The following is a 24,361-nucleotide window of genomic DNA, read 5'->3' as shown; positions in this document are numbered from 1 at the left end:
TTTGAATACTGGCCACAGCTTGCAATACTATTTTGAATGCTGTGGGGACTTTAGGAGGTTCAGGATGGCTGACAGGAGCAGGTCACTATCGAGGTGTTTACAAGCTACATGCCACGGCTGTGACCAGGCTCTCTGCTCCCAGACCCATGTTGTGGGAGCACCAGTCACCTAGCTCAGGCTCCTCCTGCAACACCTTTATCAGGATGGGCTGAAATTTCAACCCAGACTCAAAATGAACTATTCCTGTCTTAAATTGCCTCTGTCATATATCTTGCCACAATGCTAACACAAGTAACTAATACAGAAGAATTATATCAGAAAAGTGAGGTTATTGCTAAATCAAGCGTGACCAAGAGATGTTTGAACCCCGGGAAAGGATTTTCAGGAGGGATTTGGAAGAGATTGGAACTGAAGACTACAGATGTCCTAGGATACACTAGTCTCCACTTAATGGGGGATTCTGCTGTGAGGCTGAAATCCCAGAATGCCTGAAGAATGGTGGACCACAAAGACAGCACCCATAAGGTTTCAGGTGGGAACTGAACTCCACTGGAGACTGGACTGAAAATGTACAGTTTGAAAGGAGAGTGGCTGAATATTGTGGACAAAGCAGATGTAGCTAAAATGGCTTTAACAGACAAAGAGATCAGCACCATTAAACAGAAGATACACAAGGCACACAGAGGCCAGCGTAGCCATAGTCCAAGGGGCCGGCCACATCTTGGAGTCTTGAGACTCAGAAGAGACTTTGAACTTTGGATATTTGGATGAGTTGAAGTTGTTGTTAGTGTTATGGGAACTCTCAGATTTGAACTAATGGAACATCTCGTCATAGACAACCGTGAGCCTTTGTGGGCAAGGGACAGAAGATTGTGATTTGAGTCTGAAATGCATCCTACCAACTCATATTTGGAATACTAAATTCCCAGCTTCCAGTGCCATTTTTGAAGGCTGTGCAACCTTTGAGTGAGGCCTTCAGGATTGGCAGAAGTCATTAGAGCCTTTGATGATTCTGGTTGAGACCAGTCCTTTGCTTCTGCTGGACCACACATCAGTAGGGAGTAGAACATACCTCTCCTGCTCTCCATGATAAATGCAAATCCCTCTGAAACCAAGGGCCCAATTTCAGTTAAGGTCTTTGCTTGTACACACTAGAAAGGGATGCACCTTTCTGAAGGTTGTACCACCCTGCCTCCATGTATGATGAAAGTTCTCTGAAACTGTCCCCAGAATAAATTTGACCTGCCTTATTTTCCCCTGTGTTTGCATCACAGCAATGCAAAAGCAAGGGCCAGCACAAGTGGTGGTCCAAGGTCCTCCTCTCTCCACACACTGGCTTCCAGGCACTCTACACTCTGTCACTGGACAGTTACAAGTTTTTCACTGTCACATTATTATCTCTTAGACAAGGCTGAGTACTTGAAGAAACTCTGTGTCCCAGAGCTGAAGTCCTTTTGTTTCTAGTAACATGAAAGAAAGCCACTGCTGCCTCTTGATTAGAAATGGCAGAAATAAAAGAAATATGATAGGAAGGCTGACCTTAAACTTTGGACGCAAAATCCAAACATCTACTTGTTACATGATTTCAAGATGTTCGGCATCTAAGTTCACATTTCAGCCTGTTTGGCATCTGGCGTCTGGGTCTGGGTCTGGGTCTGGGTCTGGGTCTGGGTCTGGGTCTGGGTCTGGGTCTGGGGCTGGGTCTGGGGCTGGGGCTGGGGCTGGGGCTGGGGCTGGGGCTGGGGCTGGGGCTGGGGCTGGAGCTGGGGCTGTTCAGAACACTCCCTTAGCATGAGGGAAATCCTGGGTTCGATCCTCAGCAGCTCCCACCACTGCCATGTGACCTCTCACCATGCTTGCCTCAGCTTTGGCCTCAGTCTCAGCTCTGTTTCTGGCTGGACCACACACCTTCTCAGAAGAAACATAGGGTCAGCATATGTCTTTCCAATCATCAAGACAAGTTACACATTTGAGGTTTTTCAGTAATACTTGCCCTGTCCTCAGTATGAGATGTCTGTGACACCACTTTGTATACTCAGCATGTATCCGAAAGCACACACTCACATGCACGTGCATGCACACACACAAACACGCACTGTAGAATTAGTAAGGAGGTTTTTCAGTAATACTTGCCCTATTCTGAGTGTTAGATGTCTGTGATTCCACTGTGCACACTCAACATGTGCACATACATGCACAAACATGTAGAACACACACTCACATGTATACACACACCCACACACACTGTATACTTAGTAAAAAGGTTTTTCAGTAATACTTGCCCTGTCCTCAGTGTAAGATATCTGTGATTCCACTCAACATGTGCACATGAACGCACATATATGTATAACACACACTCACATGTGCACATACACATGTAGAATACATACTCACATTTGCACACATACCCACATAATGTAGAATACACACTCACATGTGCGTGCCTGCACACACACACACACACACACACACACACACACACACACACACAGACTGTATAATTAGTAAGAAGCACATAAAGACACAGCAGGACCTGGGACATGGCAAGATTTTAAAACCCCAAAGATGCCAACCATGTCTGAGTTCCCACCAGAGGATAAGGGTTTTCCTTGCTGCTTGAACAGATTGACTTCTGCAGGTCTCCACACTGACCCTTGACTTCTATGACAGGCCAAACAAATTCCTTGATGGATGGTACTTTGTTTTAGAAATGCTTTGTTTGTTTTTACTGTGACATTTGGAAGAGGGTCTGGAAGCCCTCTTAAGTTTGTGGCTTCTACTTGGCAAAAAAATGAACCACTTCTCTTTAATTTCCAGGAGTCACACGAACACGTTGTGCAATAACTTTATTGGAAATGAGAAATTAATGTGGATGAGTTAACTTTCCCACCCTCTCTGCTGTGCTGCTCACATTGAGCGCGTCCCCAACTCCACTGGTGAGCTGGGCCCCAACACAGATTCTCTCCCTAGGGAGAGTCACAGAAAGACCCAGGGGATTCCTCTTATCTGCCGAACAGACTAGGCAAGGGTTACACACAGGCATCCAGGGCTATCCACATTCATATGGTGATCCAGTATGGACATTGTTTAGTCTCCAGAAGACCCTTTACCTAGATGCGTGTTCCTCATTCAGCCCCTGATATACAACAGAACCTGTCTCATCATGCCAAAATCCTGGATCCTTTCTCTTAGACTACATTAAATGCCAAGCAACCTTTGACCTACACATGAAGTCCTTGACACATCTGGACAATCACAAGAGATGGGGCCCTCAGGTGTATTCACATCTATTCACATTTGTACATCTGTTTGGAACCATGAGGATACTCTACCTCAGTTCCTTCCTTTCCCCCATCATTCCCTCCTTCCCCCCATCATTCTCCTTCTCCCTTGATCCCCTTCTTACTCAAGGTGCCTAAGGACAATCTATTATTCTATTGCTTACTTTTCTGGTATCTATAACTGAATTCTTGACAGGAGCAAGTTAGGGGAGGGAGCAAGGACACATTTAGACTCATGTTTGAGAGGGTACAGTCCATCACTGACATGTGGAAGAGTTCTTGGCAGCTAGAGTGTGTGGCTACAGTTTCTCAAGTCTCAGCATAGGATATTCTGGCCAGAATCGGTGTAGGACAAGATGCAGTGACCCACTTCCTATAACAAAACTCCACCTTAATGGTCTCACAAATTCCCTAAACAGCACTACCAGTTGAGACCAAATATCCAGACATAGGAGCCTGGGAGGGATCAGCTCACATCCAAACCATAAACTTCAAATTTCTGTAAATTTTACTACCAGATGTCTTGCTAACATAAAACCAGACAATTCATTTCTTTCTCTTTGGCATTACAGTTTTTTTTCTTCTGCATCCATGGGTATAGATACCAGCATGCTGTCCTTTTGATTATCATAAACAGCATTCAGGGCATTATTCCAATAACTTGTACATTTTCATTAAGTTTTCCAAGCAATGATAAGCTTTAGTACTATTGAAATAATGAGTGTCTCTGTTATTAGGATATTTAATTTTTAAAAAAAAAAAAACCTAACATTACAACAACAACAAAAAAACTTTGGCTCTAAACCATTATTCTGCCCCACAGATGTCCTATTAGACCAACTCCTAATGACTTATCATTATGTCATAGAATAAGGCATCTCCAGGCCCTCAATAGAGAAGCTTCTATTTGCAGTGAGTGATTAGCAGAGAAGCCCATACCTGGCTAAGGTGTGGGAATAAGAGGCCAAAATATGCTCAGCCCTAAAATGAATTAAAAGAAGAACATTGGAGTCTGAATGGGGATGGCATTGTATCTGTAGACTGCTTGCTCTGAATGGTATAGCCATTTCCCAACACACCAGTTCATTCAATCCACAACTACAGGATCTCCTCCTGTCTCAATGTGCTCAGTGTTTCACAGGGGTTCTTGCAGAGCTGTCATCTGCTTGTCTATGCATATGCTTGGGCTTTGTTCTTGATTTTTGGCAGTTGAGAATAGAATTGTTTTTATGATTTGTTGTTGTTGTTGTTGTTGTTGTTGTTGTTGTTGTCAGTGTGTTTGCCATTGGTCTGCAGGAAGTCTACTGAGTTTTTGTCTGATAATTTTGTGTCTTGCCCCTTTCTTGAAGGAATGCATGAACCCCAGAAATTGTTGAATATTTATGGTTTTGTGTAGAGAATTATATCATCTGCAAACAGGGATCTCCTGACTTCTTCCTTTCCTACTTGCATCCCCTTTATTCGCTGTCTTAATTCAAGTACAATATTAAATAGGTGTGGATAAAGTGGGCATACTTTTTCTTAACCACAATTTTGGTGGACATGCTTTTACTTTGTTTTTTTTTTTTTTTTTTTTTTTCACTTAGCATGATGTTCACTGTAGGTTTGTTAAGTACAGCCTTTATTATGTTGAGACCTAAAAGTCAAGCTGATAGAGGAAAACTTGAAGAAACCTTGAAATTCCAGCACAGGCAAGTACTTTCTGAACATGACTCCAGTTGCTCAGGAAATGGCCAATCAATTGAAAATAGGATTTTGTGAAATTAAAAGATTTCTTCATGGCAATGAAATTAGCATGTCTAGTGAATGAACAGCCTACAAAATAGGAGGGAAAACTGCTAAATATCTGACAGAGATTTGATGCCCAGAATAATAAGAACTCGTCATGGGTAAAGATCCCTAGTAGTGAAAAGCTCCAGACTCAGAATACAATATAAGAACTCAAACAAAATAAATGCATAAGTACTAATAAACCAAACATTCTGATAAATAACTGGGCTAGTGAAACGAACAGCCGGTTCTCAAAAGATGAAGCCGGCCCAGCCGATAAACACATGAAACTTACTCATCATCCCCAGCCGCCAGAGAGATGCAAACAGAACTGACACGAGAGAGATTCCATTTCACTCTAGTCAAATTAATCTGTCATCCAAACAACGGGTTACAGCAAGTGCTGTCGGGGCTGTGGGCAAAGAGGAACTCCTATTGCCAGCGGCGGAAATGTGAACCAGTCTAGAAACTATGGAAATCAGTGTGCAGGGTATGGAGAAAACTAAAAATGGGTCTTCTTATGCCTCATATGTACCATGGCTGGGTTATTTCCCCCAAAACACTCCTATTCAAATCCAGTGTTTTTGTTGAACTTTATTCTCTGAGCAGTAATGATAACGTGTAGACATAAAAAGATCCCTTGGAGATGTATAAAAGATCCAGACTTTATAATTACTGCCCCAGCACTTGTTACTTTACCTGAAATGATTTTCACCTGATTTTTCAAAGTTACAGTTGTATAGAGAAATATCAAAAGTGGATGTCTGCGGACCGAATGGTCTTGGCAATGGTCAGAAGGCACAGCGCTTTTATTTGGCAATCAACCATAACAGCAATGCTAGGGAGAGCACTAGCCACTCCTGATGCAATGCTCTTCTCCACCTACCACTTCTGAGACAGGATCCTCATGGGGCACACATGTGTGCCCCAGCTTGACATCAGATGCTAGGAAGCTTGCTTAAGCCTCAATTGTCATGGAGCAAATAGGGCAGATGTTTCCTTCTAGAACCCATTACCTGATCTGAAATGGCAGCAGCAGCCACACACTGGACATGGAGGAAATCTCTGCCCCACCACAAACACACCCTCAAAGCAGGGCTCTGTGAGTCCGACTACATCTCCACGTTAGTGATTTCTATGCAGATCAGATGTATCTACGGTACCACTTAATAAGGCAACTATAAGTTATCACAAAATACACCTATGACCCAAAATGAGTGAATTCTTTCCTTCTGTGAAAAATACTTTGATATCAGAAACAGTCGCCAGCTTGACCCAAACCAAGAAAACTTCAACAGTCAGCTCTTTTTTTTTATCTAACACTTAAACATTTTAAAGTTTATTTTACACTTGAATTTATAAGTATTCTTGTCTATAGCCAGTTCAAGATTCCTAGATTTAAAAACAAACAAACAAAAAAACCTTTTCATAGTTTTACCTGGAAAAGAGGAGCGTGTACTTAGCATGAGAAGGGAGGGTAAATCCTGAGACTTTGCGTGAATGCTTCAGTGACCTGCAGATGTGGACCTTCTTCTCATGGCGAATCACAAATCAAGGAAATCTCCCTGCTATGTGTCTCCCAAGGTGAAAAGCAAGGTTGCAGTGCGTGTTGGCATAGGACTGGAGAAAACACCCTTCCTTGTCCTGTCTTTGTGAGTGTGGGCTCCATTTCTCACAACTCACATGACACACTTAGGGTTATGGTTGTCTATTATATTTCCTGCTTCGGACCAGATTCAACAGCTCACGGGAAAACTTTTGGTGATGACTTTCCCCTCTTTTGGTATCTCCAGTCATCTGTTTCTCCCTTGGAGGCACAGAGAAGAGGAGGAAAAGGGTCACACACGCCAGCAAGTGGGTCACAGCAGTTTTAGGGCACCAAAGAAGGTGTCATCTCCATTCCGTGAAATCTGGGCATTCTCCCGAGGTATTGCAAGCTGAATCTCGTCCCCTTCTTCCAGCCTTGCGATGCCTGGGAGAGAGGGGGCGACAAGAGTTTTCCATAGTTGCTGTTCACTAGAGGTTACATTAGAAGATGCATTGTAGCACATCAACACAGCAGTCACACTTTGCTCAAGGACTGCTCATAATCCTGTTAGCTTTAAAATTAAATGTGTACATCAAGAGGAGAACTGGTAGATTCCAGCAGATGTGTGTCTGCTATACACAGACCCGGATACCAGTGGCAAATGTCACTGTCAGGTAGATCAAACCTTGTTCTTTGAAAGGATATGATATAGTCACTCAGAGAAGCCCAGACTTATGATAATCTCCTTTTATTGATTTATTTATATTAGTTATTAGTGTGTGTGTGTGTGTGTGTGTGTGTGTGTGTGTGTGTGTGTGTGTGGTTGGCATGTGTGTATGTATGTATGTATGTATGTATGTATGTATGTATGTATGATACGTATGGATACACGTCAAAGCACATGTGTGGAAGTCTGTGATGTACAGGTCAAAGCACATGTGTGGAAGTCTGTGATGGTTTGAATATGCTTGGCTGAAGGAGTGGCACTATTAGGAGGTGTGGCCTTCTTGGAGGAGGTGTGACCTTGCTAGAGGAAGTATGTCACTGTGGGGGTGGGCAGCGAGACCCTCCTCCTAACTACGGAGGAGCCAGTCTTCTCCTAGTTGCATTCAGATGAAGACATAGAACTCTCAGTTCCTCCTGCACCATGCCTGCCTGGATGCTGCCATGCTCTGGCCTTGATGATAATGAACTGAACCTCTGAACCTGTAAGCCAGCCCTAAGTAAATGTTGTCCTTATAAGAGATGCCTTGGTCATGGTGCCTGTTCACAGCAGTAAAACTGTAACTAAGACAAGGTCAGAGGATGACTTTGTGGAGTTGGTTTTCCTTCCCTCTACAAGGTTCTGTGATCAAACTCAGGCTGCCAAGCTTGTATGGCAGGTATCTTATCTCAGTGAGTTATCTCACCAGTTTGTGATCGTACTTTAAATGCATTTAAACCCTAAATAGTTTTGAAGGTTTTAGAAAATAAGCTGGGCATGGTGGCACCTACCAGTGTTCAAGTCCAGCCTGGGCTGTACATGAAATGAAAATTCAGCCCAGGCTATCTCAAAAAAGCCAAAAATAAATATCTAAACACGAAAAGCTTATTTAATAATGACCCACACTTTTTAACAGATTTTCTTTGAGTCCATGCTTTTGAGTTTCTTCTCCCAGTTTTCTATATTATGGAGTTCCTTAAATGACCAGGATTATCTTTATGATCAAAAGAAACAAAGTAATACACTCCTTTAGATGTTAGTTTGTGCCGAATTTAATTTATAATGACGTATTCTGTGACTTAGAAGTATAAAGTTCTGTTCAGGAACCACATTCTATCAGGTAAGCAATGCAGACAAGCAGTGCTCCACAGACATGCTGTACAGCTGTGCCTTGAAATTGGAAAGCATTAAGAGATTAGTTACCTTATGTAGTCAGAAAAGAGATGTCATAGCATATGTGCTGCATGGATTGGTGGCTGGACACTAAGCATGTTGTAATACCATGGCCAGGACGGTGGCAAACACTGCAGGCTCGAGAAATGGGTGTGAAGCACTGTAATAGAGGCGCTCAACTTTCCTAGTGCTCAAACACTTGAACACATACAGTCCCTCGTGTTGTGACGACCTCCAACCATAGAACTGCTCTTGTTGCTACTTCATAGCTGTGATGTTGTCACCATAAATACCTGATATACAGGTTGTCTAGGGTATCCGACATGTGACCCACAAAGCAGTCATGACCCATGGGTTGAGAACTGTTGCTTGTACTATAGGCGTCTACTTAAAATCCCAGCACTGAGTTATTGGCCACTTTCATTCTTCTAGGCTGTAGCAGTGAGCTGTGACATTTTTGCCCACGAGAATCCTGCTCAACTTATCACTCATCTCTGTATATACGAGGGTTCCTCGGTGCCTCATGTCTCAAGCTAACCACTTGGGTTTGGAAGGATTAGTGAGGGGTCATAAAAACAAATTCAAAATTAAAGCAGCGAGCCTGAAATTTCTTGGAGCTGGTTCTCCTGTACAACTCTGACCTACTGAGACATATCTTCAACGTCAAACGAGTCATCCTTTAAAAAGAACCGGCACCTGTGGGAATCCACCCAAGGAAGAGAGCTGAGGGAAAACCCAGTGAGCGGAAATGTCAGGAGCGTCAGCTTTGTCGCTGTGACATCCTATTCCAAATGTGAGCAATGGCGTGGAGACGCTTTGCCGTGGATAAATATTTCACAATACAGAAATGCTGGTCAGCACTGGGCACAGAGGCAGACTCCTTTATAAAAATTAGGGACTTTCAACATGACAGAATTTCTCCTGGCCACAGAAGTCACTGGGGCTGCAAACCTAGTGTGCCATGACCTCTGCAGGGGAACTGTGTTCTCTCTGAGCGTTTGTGTATAACGGCCTTTGAAATACTGTAGGGGTGATTCACAGTCCTGGGTTTTACGTCCGCTGTCTGTGGCAACTGTAGCTGAGACTAGAGAGGTTATTTGGGTCCTGAATAGATTTGTCAAAGGCATCAGAGAGATACACACATGTGTAAGGGAAATAGTTTTTTTTTAACCAGTGCTGATAATTTAAAATAAAATGGGGAAAGTGTTGGGAATTCCAGCGTAGGCTGGCTGGAACAGATACAGCGTGCCTTCCCTTATGCTTCAGGGTCCCTGTGCTTGACACTGCAGCTGCCATTCTGAGCTCCCAACTAGTCAGGTATCTGAGACTACCTGTTTAACCATGAGAACTAACCCAGCCATTCTGCAATATGCCTTTGCTTGCACTCAGGACCAACAGGAGCTATTTTTTTTCCACCACATGCTCATATTGTGGGGCCAGGTATGCTGTAGCTTGAGGCTGAGGGGCTGAGGGGCTGAGGGGCTGAGGGGCTGAGGGGCTGAGGGGCTGAGGGGCTGAGGGGCTGAGGGGCTGAGGAACTTGTGTTGTGTTGTGTTGTGTGGTGATGTGTAGTGTTGTGATGTGTAGTGTTATGTTATGTCAAGCCATGATGTCATGTCCTGCATGCCATTTCTGTGGCTCAGATTCTCTAGAGATGAGGAGATTACAAGAGTAAGGAAGCATGATTGCTAGATGGTGAAGCTGCCAGAGAATTCAACAGGAAAAGAAACCCCAGAGGACTCTCAGGTTTTTGCATCTGACAGTGAGTAGACATTGTTCCTGCTGCTGTTCTTATAATGGAAGGGCATCTACCTTAGACTTGGCCCTCTCCTGGACATTCTGCAGTATCCGTGTGGTTACCTTCACGGACCCAGAGCATCTATGTTAGACTTGGCCCTCTCCTGGACATTCTGCAGCTGTAGTTATCTGCATGGTCCAGAACAAGATAGGGACCCTCAGCTTTGCTTCATGGCTCATAAAGACACATCTCTCCATGAAGCACTATTGACAGTTAATGGCTTCTGGGAGGAGTGCCGTTTTCTCCAGTGGTATAACTACTAAAACTTGTCTAGACTCTAGCAAATAACCTTCCTCCCATGCTCAGGAAGCAACCCTAATTAGACTCAGTGGGGCTAACACAGAAAATGATAGGAAAACAGAAGGGGCCATGTTTAGATGGAAAAGGAACACTGCAGAAGTGGAAGGCAATGACGAGTGTGGCCACGGTAAAAATCATTATAATCACCTATGGATGTGTCAGAGAAAGAGTAGAAGAAAAATAAGAATTGCTCCAATGTCAAATTCTGTGACACTCATTCTTAACTTTTTTAAAAGCACATTTATTTAATATAATTATTTTTATGTGTATTGGTATTTTTCCTGCATGTCTTTATGTGCACTATGTATGTACAGGGCCCAAGGAGGCCATGAGAGTGTGCCAGGTCCCCTGGGACTAGAGGTACGGACAGTTGTGTGCTGCCATATGGGTACAGGAAATGAAGCTGAGGTCTTCTGGAAGAACAGTCAATGCTCTTCACTATTGAGCTGCCTTTCCATCTCCATCTCCATCTTAATTTTTATAAACATGGTATGGCCAGTAGTAATGGTATCAGTTTTCTCAGTTAACAAAAATTATTGCAACATAAACAGCACAGTCTATGGCAGAAGGTCTTTCCATTAAGATCACAAAGCAGCGAGCGCTTTTGCGGGAATCAGATTCCCCAGCATAGTCTACATCATCTTGTTTAGCAGGTCTTAGGATGGCTACATACCAGCTGAGTAGCAGGAATTGTTGGGCAGTGTTTTGGGCATATTCTGGATGCATCGGAACAGGGTCACCAGACTCAGCTCATCCCCAAAGACGTGCACTTTCTTCCTCTGGATGACATGACCCATGGCAAAGATGGGATCTGTGTATAGAACCTGAGAAACAAGCCAAAATGTCACCAGACGTGAAGGACAGTGAAAGCATTGGACCGGGGTGGAAGAAAGTCTGACGCTACCTGGCTGTAGATGAAGAAATAGCCTGTTTGCCTCACCACTATTTTGTTCTCTCTCTCCTCCAAGGCATTTCCTCTTTTAAAGCTGAGAAGCCATGGAACAAATGTGTAAGTTCCTGCAGCAGAGAGAGAGAATTACTCATGAGACAGTAAACCGAGAAAAGCAGTTTTCCCTCCCACTAAATTTTAAAAAGCACATCATCGTGTGTTCCAAAATATGAAAGGAGGGGGAGTTGGAGGAGTTGGAGAAGGAATAAGAGGAGGAGGAAGAAGAGGAGGAGGAAGAGTTGGAATAGGAGAAGTTGGAGGAAGAAGAGAAGGGGGAAGGGAAGAAGAAGGAGGAGGACTATTCTCCATTGAACTTTCTGCCATACACGTTTTAACATGGGGAACCTTGGATGTAGGTGCCTAAGAGACCTCATTCCACAGTTGCCTACATTTTCTTTTCTTGTTCTGCACACTAGCTATTTCCTTATAAAGGCTGGGTTGTAGGGAGGATCTGAAAGAGAGAATACCCATTCCTCTGCGCGGCACACAGGGAGATTGTCTTCTTCCATCTCCTGAGTGATCCCATGAAGAACTTAGCAAAATGTGTCTGGAGGAAGTAAATTCATCCCCAACTTGGCTGAAGAACACAACTAGGAAAAATGCAGACAGTGACTGGGATGTGCCCTGCACTGGAAACTGCTCAGCCAAAGCTACAGTGTTCAGAAGCTGAAAGGGCTTTCAGTGCAGTGACATTTCCTTAATCCGATGGGAGTGACATGAAGACACTGTGCTCAGAGTTGACAGGATGGGCAGAAAGATCAAGAGGCAAGGGAATCAAGCCACCAGGCCAAAATGGAGCAAGGTGCTTCCTAGAGCTTGCACCCAGGAAGAGAGAACAAATATGCATTTCCCAGGAAGAGTTTATCATACACAAGTGTGAACAGATGCAGGATGCAAACACTGGCATTAGGATGAGCCTCAAGGCTAGACAATGAGAGAATCTATACACTAAGGGAAGGGAAGCAGCTGGCAGAAGATTAGGGCCACAGCACAGTGAGCACAGAATAGCAAGCAACACTGTGGAAAGTCTAAACATGTCAGACCCTTCTTGTACAATGGGAAATACTAAGCCTGTCTTAAAATATCACCTCAGTAAGCAAAAAGTTCCAAGACCAATCAAATGAGTCCAAAAGAGATAGTGTGGTGACATTTATATTTCTGTGTCTGCCTCAGGTTCATCCAGTGCTCCATGCCCCATGTCACTATTACCCATTCCTCTGGTGATGGACACCAAGTTGATTTCTTGGCTGTTGTGATCAGTACTGCAGTGAACTTGGGAGTCCAGTTGTCTCTTTAGAGTATTGATTTATTTTTATCTGTAAACCCAGAAGTGGAATTGCTAAATCATACTGCAGTTCTACTTCTAATTCTTGGGTGGGAGAGGCTCTATATTTTTCTACAATGTAGAATTTGTTAGAAATGTACTAATTTATATTCCTGATTAAAATAAAGCTCTTACCAGAACACTAAACAAGAAGCACATGTTTTCCGAAGTAAGGAATTAAAAACATCAGCAGTAAAACAAAGCAGAGACCAGTGTGAATTCAGGTCATAGAAAAGATCACTAAGCTGGCTCCTCAAGGAAGCATCAGCATAGAAGGATGGGGGCTGGGGGAAGGTCCTGAGGGGAAAGTAGGGGAAAGGTGGCTGTCTTGGGGATGGGCAGACAGATACAGAAGCATCATGAGTGCTCTTTCTATTCAGCCTATGTCTTGTGTGCACTCACTCCCTGGAGCTACTCCCATTGCACGTGCTCCAGAGAGAGGTGTGGCCCTGGGGTGGAACAGGGATGGTCACCACACTTTTCTTCTCAAGTAGGAATTCCAAGAATCTTCTTAAATAAAAATTTTCCCAGTGCTCAATAGGATAATAGGCTTAGAGAAGCAGGTCACATCAAATGCAAATGCAAATATCAAGGGCAAGCCCTCTTTACTATCCGTGTGCAACATGATCCTAGTGAGAAGTCTCCGATAAGCCAGGGTTTATTCTGTTTAAGTGGCAATGATGTGCCCAAGGTATGTTAGATCATTGAGGACTGAACAACCTGTGAAAGAATTAATCTAAAGATTGTTGAGTCTGGCATGATGGTATGCACCTCTAGACCCCATGCTGGGAGTTCAAGGCCAGCCTGGTCTATCAGCAAGTTCCAGGACAGTCAGGGATATAGAGAGAGATCTTGTCTCAAACAAAACAAAGCAAACAATGGGAGAAAAGTGCTGCCATAAAGTTTAAAAACAATGATTATGTCAAAGGTGATTATGCTTATGGTTTATTAGAAGCGAGTTGAAAATTTGAACATAGAGGACATTTTTGCCCATCTTGGGGTGATTACTCCTCTGTGGTCAGGTCAGCTTGTTTCTCTGCCTGCCATTTCCCAGGACGTTTTGTCCCACAATTTTCCCCAGCATGTTTTATCCCACAGCAGATAGGCATCCAATAATTGCTGAATTAATCAGTTCTACATTAAGTAAAACAAAATTCAAGCCGATGACTGCTGTGGTAATCAGCCGCAGGCAACTGTCTGCAATTGTAAAACATTTGGCAAAACATGCTACTGAAATTCTGGAAAATGAAACCCCACCCATTACAGAGTTGGCAGAGATACCCAAAGTGAAGTAAAACATAGATTTCTAAAAGTACTTTTTAAATATTCTGGGGCAAAGAGTTTACTTACTGAATTTTGTTCTACATTAATTTAAATTTATTTGCTGGCTCTTTACATTGTAGCTATTTTTTGTGCGTCAAAAACCCTTATTAGAAAGACTGAGCTCATGCATGTTTGATTACATTCACTCTACATGTTCTTCTACTGTGCACATGAGCACAGGTGCACACAGCACAGTGCACACAACACAGGTGCACACAACAATACAATACATAGGCACACACAATCACAGGTTACAAACCTCCAATACCAGAATTGATTAAAGTCAACTGTGTTTTCAAATGCCACCAGAGCCTGGCATATTTGCTGATGAGTTAATTCTAAATTCCTTAAGCAAGCAAACCAATTGACATGTTAATAGCTCTGGGAGTTATAAACTTAAGTATAAATATCACAGCCCACTTAAAACATACTGAGAACTTCAGGAGAGTAGACCACAGATAAACAAAGGCACTACCATTTGGGTTTTGTCAATGCCTGATGCCTCTCTATTGAGAGACATTCTAAGCTGACATGCCTCACTCCCTTTGACCCTTATTGTCAGCTAAAAGCAGACACTGATACATGCAAAGTGTGTGACCTCGGTTTTAGGTCATTAATGTATTAAAGTGCCTGAAAATAATTATGTTAACATAAAATAACGTGAATAGACTAAAAACTTCAGTATTGATATGTAAAGATAATTCACACGCATTGTGCAAGCACATGCCCTAAAGTGCACATACACACTCTTCAGAGTCTATTGGGAGTTAAAGTTCTCCTTGACCTCTGTGAAATGCCCGTGCTGAAAGATGTGAGTACACAAAAGACTTCAGGTGCCACTGAGTGAAAATCCTTGTCCCTTTCTACTCTGGAATGATATGAAGAAAGCACGTAGCTGCCTGACCTCAAAATCGCTGCAAAGGTTGTGGAAGTAACTGAAGACCCCAAGGCTGAGAAACAGAAATGGGAGGTGTGGGCTGGAGAGATGGCAGTGAAGAATATTTCATGCACAGCTATAAGGGGTGAATTTTGGATCCCAGTACCCAGATGATAACTGGTCATTTCTCAAATACTAGTAATCCCAGCTCTGAGGAAGGCACAGAAGAAGGGCCACTGGGCTGACTTATGTCTTATAGTCTGACCAAGAGAGAACTCAGGAAAGTTGAGGCAGAGACTCTGTCCTGAGGGAATCAGGAGAAGAGTAATTTGGAAGGACAGCATCCTCTCCTGACCTCCACATACACACACAGGTGCATACACCTCATATATCTACACATACACACACAAATTAACCAACAAATACACTCATGCATACATACGTCATTTTTAAATGAGACTTGTCAATGACAAACCTCACGAGGCCAAAGACTACTTCAAAAGGTAAAGAGCCCTTCACACACATATGCACTCCAAAGTATTTTACAGACAATCCAGGAAAAAAACCTGCTGTTAGCCCAAGGAATCTGGAAAATTGGAAAAAGAAAACCTCACTTAATTTATACAAAAGAAGTTTTAGAAGAAAGAGATTTTGTGTGAAACATAGGTAGATTGAAGAAGTGAGCAGGGGGATTGTTTCCCACACCTGTAATCCCACAAAACCCACAAAAGCAAGGCTGAGGCAGGAGGATTGGGAGTTTGAAGCCAGTCTGGTCAACCTACCTGTGCTCAGTTGAACAGCATAGACAAAGAGAAAGGAAGAGGAAGGGAGGGAGGGAAGGAGGGAGGAAGGGAAAGAAGGAAGGAGGGAGGGAGCTAAGGAGGGAGGGAAGGAAAGAGAGGGAGGGAAGGAGGGAGGAAAAAATCAAACTAGAACTAGGAGGTGAATGATTTCCAGCATGTATAAAACTGAACTCCTGCCTGATACAACTGTCTCCTGAGAGGCTCTGCCAGATTCTGACCAATATAGACGTGGATGATCGCAGTCAACCATCAGACTAAGCACAGGGACCCCAATGTAGGAGTTAGGGAAAGGACTGAAGGAGCTGAAGGGGCCTTATCTGGCATCAATGGGAGAGGAGGTCCTTGGTCCTGTTAAGTCTTGATACCCCAGTATAGAAGAATGCTAGGGTGGTGAGGTGGGAGTGGGTGGGTGGGTGGAGGAGCACCTTCATAGAAGCAGGGTAAGGGGTGATGGGATAAGGGTGTTTGCACAGTGGAAACTGGGAAAGGGGATAATATTTGAAATGTAAATAAATAAAATATACAATTTATTTTTTTAAAAAAAGGAAAAAGAAATGTTAAAAAAAACAAACTGGACTCCTAAAAGGTGAAAGAAGAGATCAGACTGAGGAACATCCTACAGCTTCTGTGCACTATGGCATTCTGGGAAGGTTGACGCAGGGTAGCACTGTGAGCTTTCCATTGTCACCACAACAAATCACCATGAACTTAGTGACTAAAGAATACCATTTTGTTGTACATCACCTACCCATTCATCCCAGTAATCTCCCAACCCCCATGTCTACCTGAATTCAGTTCCCAGAACTCACAGAAGAAGAAACTAACCAGGGGCCTCACAGCCTGGGCTGTGGTCTGTCTTTCACAGCCATTATTCTCCTACCGTCATAGTCTACCCAGAGACTTATAAGAAGAATAGTCATTGATTTTTAAAAGGAAAGAAAGCACATCAAGAGGCAATGAACTTGAAAAAAAAGAACAATGAGGGGATATGGGAGACTTTGAAGGAAGAAAAGGCAGAAGAAATGCACTTATATTATAATCTCAAAAAACAAAGGAAATTATTAGTAAATGGAAAGAATCGCTTGTAAAGTCAGGTGGGAAAGTAAAATCACTTCTGAGAAGAAACTGATTTTTCCCTTGGTTCAGTGTGAAGAGCAGAGAACAGCAAGACAAGACGCGAGTCCCTACAGTGCAATCAAACTCCCTGGGCTAAGAAATGGTAAAACTTAAAATTAAATCCAATCTTGTGCCCTTTAAGTACAAAGAAATAGCCCCATTGAGGCTTGAGAGATGGCTCAGATATTAAGAACACTTGTTCTTGTGTAGACCAGGATAAGTTCCCAGCACCCATGCGGAAGACAACCACCATCTGTAACTTCAGTTCTAAGGGATCTGATGCCCTCTTCCAACTTTTGCAGGCACCAGGTATACATAGGTATACATACATACATACATACATACATACACACACACACACACATACAGGCAAATGTTCACATACATAAAATAAAACAAACATTTAAAAATGTTTACAAAGGAAATAGGCACACTGATACACACACAGAAGAGCATTGTCTCAGTAGCCCATTCTGCTAGTCAACACAACACAACTCAAGCAAACAGATGTGTAGGAGAAAACCACAGCCAAGATTTGTGTGAATATATTAACCTATAAAATAGAGACAGAAATATGTAAGAGAGAGAGAGAGAGAGAGAGAGAGAGAGAGAGAGAGAGAGAGAGAGAGAGCTGGCTCATTAGAGAACAGGAAGTGTATAATAGAGTAGAAATAGAAGTGAAGATGTGTACACTAAGCCAAAACAGACTAGATTATATAGCCAATGTGTTGGTAAATGGAGATGAAGGTTTATTGATCTTAAATTTACCAGCTGCTTCAAATGTGATGAGAGGTCAGGTAACAGAACTTTAAATATCTCAACAGCATATAAATCAACATTAAGAAGTATCACATCACCATCCAAAAATGCATGGTGGAGGACTGGAAGGGCAGATGTCAAGACCAACAACTTTATCTAAGATAGGAAGAGAAGATGGGAAGATACTGGAAAGAATAGCTGGATAGAAAAGTCCAGGATCCAGTCAACAATGGGGCTGGCAAAATGAACAGACTCAACTTCTTAGGTGTGTAACTCCTAACCGAAGCTTACACCAGCTAGTGGGGGCAGTGAAGCAGTACAGGCTGCAGAGCCTCAGTGATGAAGAACTGTGCCACTTTCTTTTTACTCACTTAACCATACTGTCTTTATTTTGGCAGGAGCCATGGAGACAGTGTCGTGAGCTCCTGGTAGCCACTGGCTTATGTGAAGTTTACTGTACTCACCATAGTGATAAAACAGTATCTCTCTCTCTCTCTCTCTCTCTCTCTCTCTCTCTCTCTCTCTCTCTCTCTGTGTGTGTGTGTGTGTGTGTGTGTGTGTGTGTGTGTGTGTGTGTAAGCATACATGTGTGTACATGTATATGTGCACGCATGCGTACATGTGTGTGTTCAGGAATGTGTAACGTGTGTCGGGGAACACACGTAGAGATCAGAAGACAACTTGTCGAAGTTGGTTCTCTCCTTCCACTGTAGGTTGTGGGGATTGGCCTCAGGTTGGTTGCAAGTGCCTCTACCGACTGAGATAGCTCATCCCAAGCTGTACATTTTGATGTGTCTGGAGACTCCACTCAGATAGAAGAAGCACCTTAGGCTGGAAGCAGACAAAAGAACTCCAGGAAACTTACAACCTTAGCCACCAGAAGCATGAGACAGAAGTTGGGCAAGCAGCTGACTTATCAAACATCCTGGAAGTAGGAGGCAAGGACAGAAGCCTTTGGGAAAATATACCTCTGAAAGATACCACACACAGTCAGTGAGTCTGGAGAGCAACAAACACATTCAGGCCCAGACTCAACTCAACAATACCCTGAGAGGATGTTTGGCTTACACTTTATATGAGTCTCACTTTGGCTGCTGTGATAAAACACTCTCACAAAAAGCAATTTAAGGGAGAAAGTGTTTATGTTAGTTTATAATTCCAGGTTATCAGTCCATCACAATGGCAGGAGCTTGAAGTGACGGGTCACGTTATATCCACAGTCAGGAGAAGAAGGCAATACATGTATGCATGGTTTTGCTTCCTTCGTTGGATGCTTCAATTTCTTCATTCTTATTCTGTTCAAAACCCCTTGTTTAGGAATGGTGCTGCCCACACTGAACTGTCTTTCTGTATCAGTTAAGCTAGCCTCCCACAGACATGCTGTCCTTCCAAGGTAGGAAGTACCTCACTGAAGTTCCGAGGTGATTCTAGATGTTTCAAGTTGACAATTAAAGCTAATTACCCCACAACTCTAGCTGACCTTTGGGTTCTGTGCCAGGAAGAGGTGACAGCTAAGGCCAAATTATTAAAACGAGAAGAATGCTCAAGTACAGAGCCAATTTGTAAAGATCTGGGGGAACAGTTTCTTTTTACTTTGGGCTTCTAGTGTTTATGATAAATAACTATGGAAGTTAGGACTACAGAGAGGGAACTACTTACCAGGCTGACTGCAGAGACAGCAGAGCAGACTTCATGAATGTAATGTGTATATAGATGTGTAGATCGATGCATAGATGGATACATGGATGAAGGGATGGATGGTGGATCGATAAAAGGATAGATGATGGGAAAATGGATGGATGGAAAGATGGATGAATGGGTGGATAGATGATGGGTGAATGAAAGGATGGATGGATAATGGACAGATGGATGGATGGATACATGGATGATGGATGGATGGATGATAGATGGATAAAAAGATAGTTGGATGTTGTGATAATTTGTATATGCTTGGGCCAGGGAGTGGCACTATTAGGAGGTGTGGTCTTGTTGAAGTAGGTGTGTCACTGTGGGTGTGGGCTTTAATACCCTAGTACTAGTTGTCTGGAAGCCAGCATTCTGCTAACAGTTTCAGATGAAGATATACAATTCTCAGCTCCTCCTGCATCATGCCTGCCTGGGTGCTGCCATATTCCTGCCTTGATGATAATGGACTGAACCTCTGAACCTGTAAGTCAGTCTCAATTAAATGTTGTCCTTTATAAGAGTTGCCTTGGTCATGGTGTCTGTTCACAGAAGTAAAACCCTAAGACAGATGAAAAGGTAGATGGATGGATGGATGGATGGATGGATGAAAGAATGGATGGATGGATGGACAGATAGATGGATACATGGATAGATGGGTGAAAGCAACTGAACAAGTAAATAATTATGCTGACAATATCATAGCCACCCACAGAAGACTATAGAATAGGCAGGGTACCTAATTTCGAAAAGCACCACAATATGTTTTCCAAACTGTTTAATTTTCAAGAAAAAAAAAAAAAGGTTAGAAGCCAAACAAAACTATAAGTAAATCATGGACCAACCCCAAGAGAAAATAAAACCTTAACAGATACCATCCCCCTAAAATGCCAGACATGGAACTATTAAACATGTTTATGCAACTTAAGGGAACCAGGATGGTGACATATAAACAGACACTTCCAATAACTTCCTCAAATTCTTCTAGAAACCAGAATAGTTACTAACTCATGCTGTGAAGGCAGAATCACCCTGGTCCTGAAGCCAGAAACCACAAGAAACTCTGTATCACATGTTAACCATGTAAGTGTAAATGCAATGCTCCTTGGCGTGATCAGGAACAGGGCTTTTATTACTGCTCCCCAGTGCTGCACTGGAATTGTAGCTACAGCAGCCAGGAGACAAAGTGAATGGGAGGAAAGGTGTCCAACCGAAAGAAGTAAAGCAGAACCATTTATTGTCACACAGAACAGTGATCTACGGAAGAGATATAAAACCCAGCAAAACTAACAAATGGATTTAGCTAAGTTGCTTCACAAAGGGTCAACTCCCGAAGTCATTTTCATTTCAGCCAAGAAGGAAAAAAATGTAGAACTGAAGTGGACAATTCCATCTTTGGATATTATTTGTTATGCAATGAGCTCATGACTTCCCAGAACCCACATGCTAAGTCTTCTCATGTTCCAGTGATGTTGTTCAGAGATAGACCCTCCAGGAAGTATTATGACACATACATATTTACATACGTATAGACATTTAGTTAGTTAGGTTTTTAGAGACAGGGTTTCTTTGTGTTGCCCTGGCTGTCCTAGAATTTACTACATAGACCAGGCTAACCTCAAACTCACAGAAATCCACCTGTCTCTGCCTCATGAGTGCTGGAATTAAGGGCATGGGTCACCATTGCCTAGCTTGGTATGGGTATCTTTTAAAGAAGAGATGTGAGGTAATCTTGGCCCTGTTATCCATTGTTCAAGGTCATAATAAAAGGACAACCACCACAAAATACAAAAAGACCTCCTGGCAACTGACCTTGGACTTTTCTGGCCTCCAATATTGTAGGAAAACAACTTATTGCTTAAATAGTACAGTTTACAGAGATTTATTATAGCTACCTAAACTAACACTAAATTCAAATGAACAAAATTGCTAAGAATGAATTTATTCAGTGTGTTAGAAGATGCACGTGATAAAAGTTACAAAATATTGTTAAAATTACCACAGGAGGCATAAGTACATGTGAAGACGCCTCATGTTCATGGACTGATAATACTATTAAGATGGCAATATTACTTGGTAATATCTGGAGTCAGCACAGCTTCTCTACAAATGCAGTGGTCCTTTTTCTAAATACAACCTTAAGCTCATTTATTGACAAGGATACTTAAGGCTCCAAAACAGTCTTTGAAACGACACACAATGTTGAAGAGTTAACTCTCGCAACTTTAAACTTCTACAGAGCTACACTTGGTGAAGTACTGCTGTGTTCTATCACAAATGCATGCCTATAAACCAATCAAACACTGAGTACAGAAATAAAGACATGCTTCTTGTGCCAACTGGGTCTTCACAAGTGTGCCAAGACGATACAATCCTCCCCAACAAATGACACTAGAATAACGAGGTAACTACATGTTATAGGTGACGGCATGACACTGTCCACACTATATAAAAAAACTGACAAAAATGACCCAGTGACTTACATATAGGTACAAATGTCTTGAATAAAAAAATGCAATCATTGGGAGAAAGTATAGGTGTGGATTATGCTGCTGAGTTTGTTGACAAGTTCATCAGTAATAGTAACCAAAGTGCGAGAAACAATAGGGAATCAATAAAGAAATTTGATTTCCTCAAATTAAATACTTCTGAACAACATGCTAACACCATGGCTGTACTCCCAGCACTCAAGTGTTAGCTTGAACCTTCATGAATAAACCCTATATCTAAAATAATATAAAATAAAAAGCAGATATCCTCAAAGTAAGGGGAAATATTTACAAATCAAACATTTTTGTAAGGGTTTTGTCATCTACACTATGGTTTCATATCACAACAGAAAAGAGAAAAATAACTCAATTAAGAAGTATAGAGTATGGGCTGGAGAGATGGCTCAGTGGTTAAAGAGCATTGACTGCTCTTCCAGAGGTCCTGAGTTCAAATCCCAGCAACCACACGGTAGCTCACAACCATCTTTGAGATCGGATGCCCTCTTCTGGTGTGTCTGAGAACAGAGAAAGCATACTCACATACATACAATAAATAAAATCTTTAAAAACAAAAAAGAAGAAGTACAGAGTAGTCAAGGATTATAATAGAAAATTTTTCCCAAAAAAAGGGACCCAAAAATTCAGTAAAATTTAGAGTGACGCTTAAGATCATAACCCAAAAGGGAAATGTCAAACAGTAGCCCAATGAGGCCATTCACACTGGACAGAAAAGCAACAACAACAAACAAACCACACTTTGCTTAGCCCCTTTCTATCTATCTATTCATTGCCCCTTGTCTGTGTTTAAATTCCATCCTTGTAGCTGTCCAGCAAAACCTTTAGAATGGGTTAACACATGTTTCTTTGCACCAACCCAAAAGCTGAGGATGTCAACAGCTAATTCTCCCCTCTTTGCCACCACCTACCTGTTACTTGTAGAAAAGCATCTGAAAAATGCTTTGACACACGACTGACTGTCTTTTGTTCTGCTGCTATAAAAATGTGATGGAGCTTTCTGCATTGGAACGTTTCCTCAGGGCAACCTGAGCCTGTGCTCATGAACCATCACCCCCCCATACTGGGTAAGAATAAAGGTGAGTTCTTTTCGAGGTGTTTTGGATCAGCAGAAAGTGGTCATCAATGAGAGTGAGCATGTTTCATATCAAATGCAAATCATTCCTCTCTTTGTGCTCTGGAGAATTTAAGACACTTCCCTTAAGACTCCAGATAACAGGCTAAGCAGTAAGATAAAAACATGTTATCTGTTTGGGAAAGTTGTGTTGCCCTTTGCAAGGGGCAGTAAGTTCACGGCATGCAAACTTTCTTCATATGTAGGTCTGTTCAACTCCTCCTAGAATACCAGTGCATGTCACAGTTAGATACTGTTCTCACAAGTGTGTTCCTGTCCTCAGCTGGCTGGCCAAAATCAGCTCACACAGAAAAGCCACCATGGAGTTCTGGCCTTTTGCAGCTCAGGCCTAGGCCTGCACCCATGGCTCAAAAACAGAGGATGTGGTGTTTTGTGTGGATCTAGACTTGTTTTCCCTTTTAACAAACATGTCTCGCAAATCTTTCCCAAGCATCATTTTAAATGCTGTCTCCAGTCCATAGGCAGTTCTCTGGCTTGAGTTCTATTCTTAGAAAATCAGTTGTTGATGTCTGAATGCCGCAAACATGGTTTCTGGAAACAAAAAGCTATACGCAATCATAGCTTTTCAGATGGCCTGGTGACTGTTTGGCATTTAACACCATTAAAATTATGTACAAAAGTATAAATATACTCACTGCAAAGGCCAACCTGTACTTATTATCTATCATAAGTTGTTTCTCTGGTCATCAAGTGTAGTCTAAACTCCAGCTGGGGGCCAAAGCCTCAGAAATCTTCGTGCCCTAGCTGGCTCTGCTTCCCTTACTTCTCAGTTGTCTGTGTTCAGTCCTTACTTGTCACTTCATGGGCTTTACTCTTTTTTCTTTTCTCCCCATTGGTCATTAGTGGTCAAACTCAATCGAAATAAAACCCACAAACATTTTCTTCAATACAAACATTCCAATATTCTCAGTGATTCAGTTATTGTATGTAAACTGAATAAATATGTCAACAGATAAGTAGGCAGTGTGGTACGTATTTATAGTTTAATTTTATCCAGCTCTAAAATGAAGGAAATTATTTACACTCACAGGAAAGTGGGTGGGATTGGAGGTCCCTGTCTGGAGTAAGACAGAGACCTAGAAAGACAAATACAGCATGATTCTCTGTTTGTGTGTGTGTGTGTGTGTGTGTGTGTGTAAGCATGTGTGTGCATGTGTATTCACGTGTGTGTGTGTGTAAGCATGTGTGTGCATGTGTATTCACATGTGTGTGTGTGTGTGTGTGTGTGTGTGTGTGTGTGTGTGCATGCATGCCAAATGTAGCAGACTATAAATGAGAAGGAGGTCTGTAGGAAGTGAGAGAAAAACCTTTGGGAACACCTGTGGTCATCTGAAG

At 42.4% G+C, this 24,361-nt stretch overlaps 1 protein-coding gene across 4 annotated transcripts in view; it reads right to left on the bottom strand.

Annotated features, from left to right (window-relative positions):
- Nucleotides 1-3,367: 3,367 nt before the first annotated feature.
- Nucleotides 3,368-24,361, bottom strand: part of Tnfsf13b (TNF superfamily member 13b) — a 36,962-nt gene continuing 15,968 nt past the window's right edge. For 3 of the 4 annotated variants that reach the window (XM_034520609.2, XM_076913795.1, XM_076913793.1), the window contains 3 exons: nt 11,458-11,570; nt 11,227-11,377; nt 3,368-7,023 (listed from right to left, as the gene is read on the bottom strand). In XM_034520609.2, coding sequence (XP_034376500.1) covers nt 6,911-7,023; nt 11,227-11,377; nt 11,458-11,570 — 377 coding nt within the window. In that variant the 3' untranslated portion in view covers nt 3,368-6,910. Of the gene's footprint in view, nt 7,024-11,226; nt 11,378-11,457; nt 11,571-11,599; nt 12,093-24,361 lie in introns of those variants that run through there. The other variant, XM_076913794.1, reaches the window with a different exon arrangement.

The sequence above is a fragment of the Arvicanthis niloticus genome, chromosome 16, assembly GCF_011762505.2.
Source record: "Arvicanthis niloticus isolate mArvNil1 chromosome 16, mArvNil1.pat.X, whole genome shotgun sequence".
NCBI lineage: Eukaryota > Metazoa > Chordata > Mammalia > Rodentia > Muridae > Arvicanthis > Arvicanthis niloticus.
The sequence above is the reverse complement of the archived record's forward strand: the minus strand, read 5'-3'. Positions and strand labels throughout refer to the sequence as shown.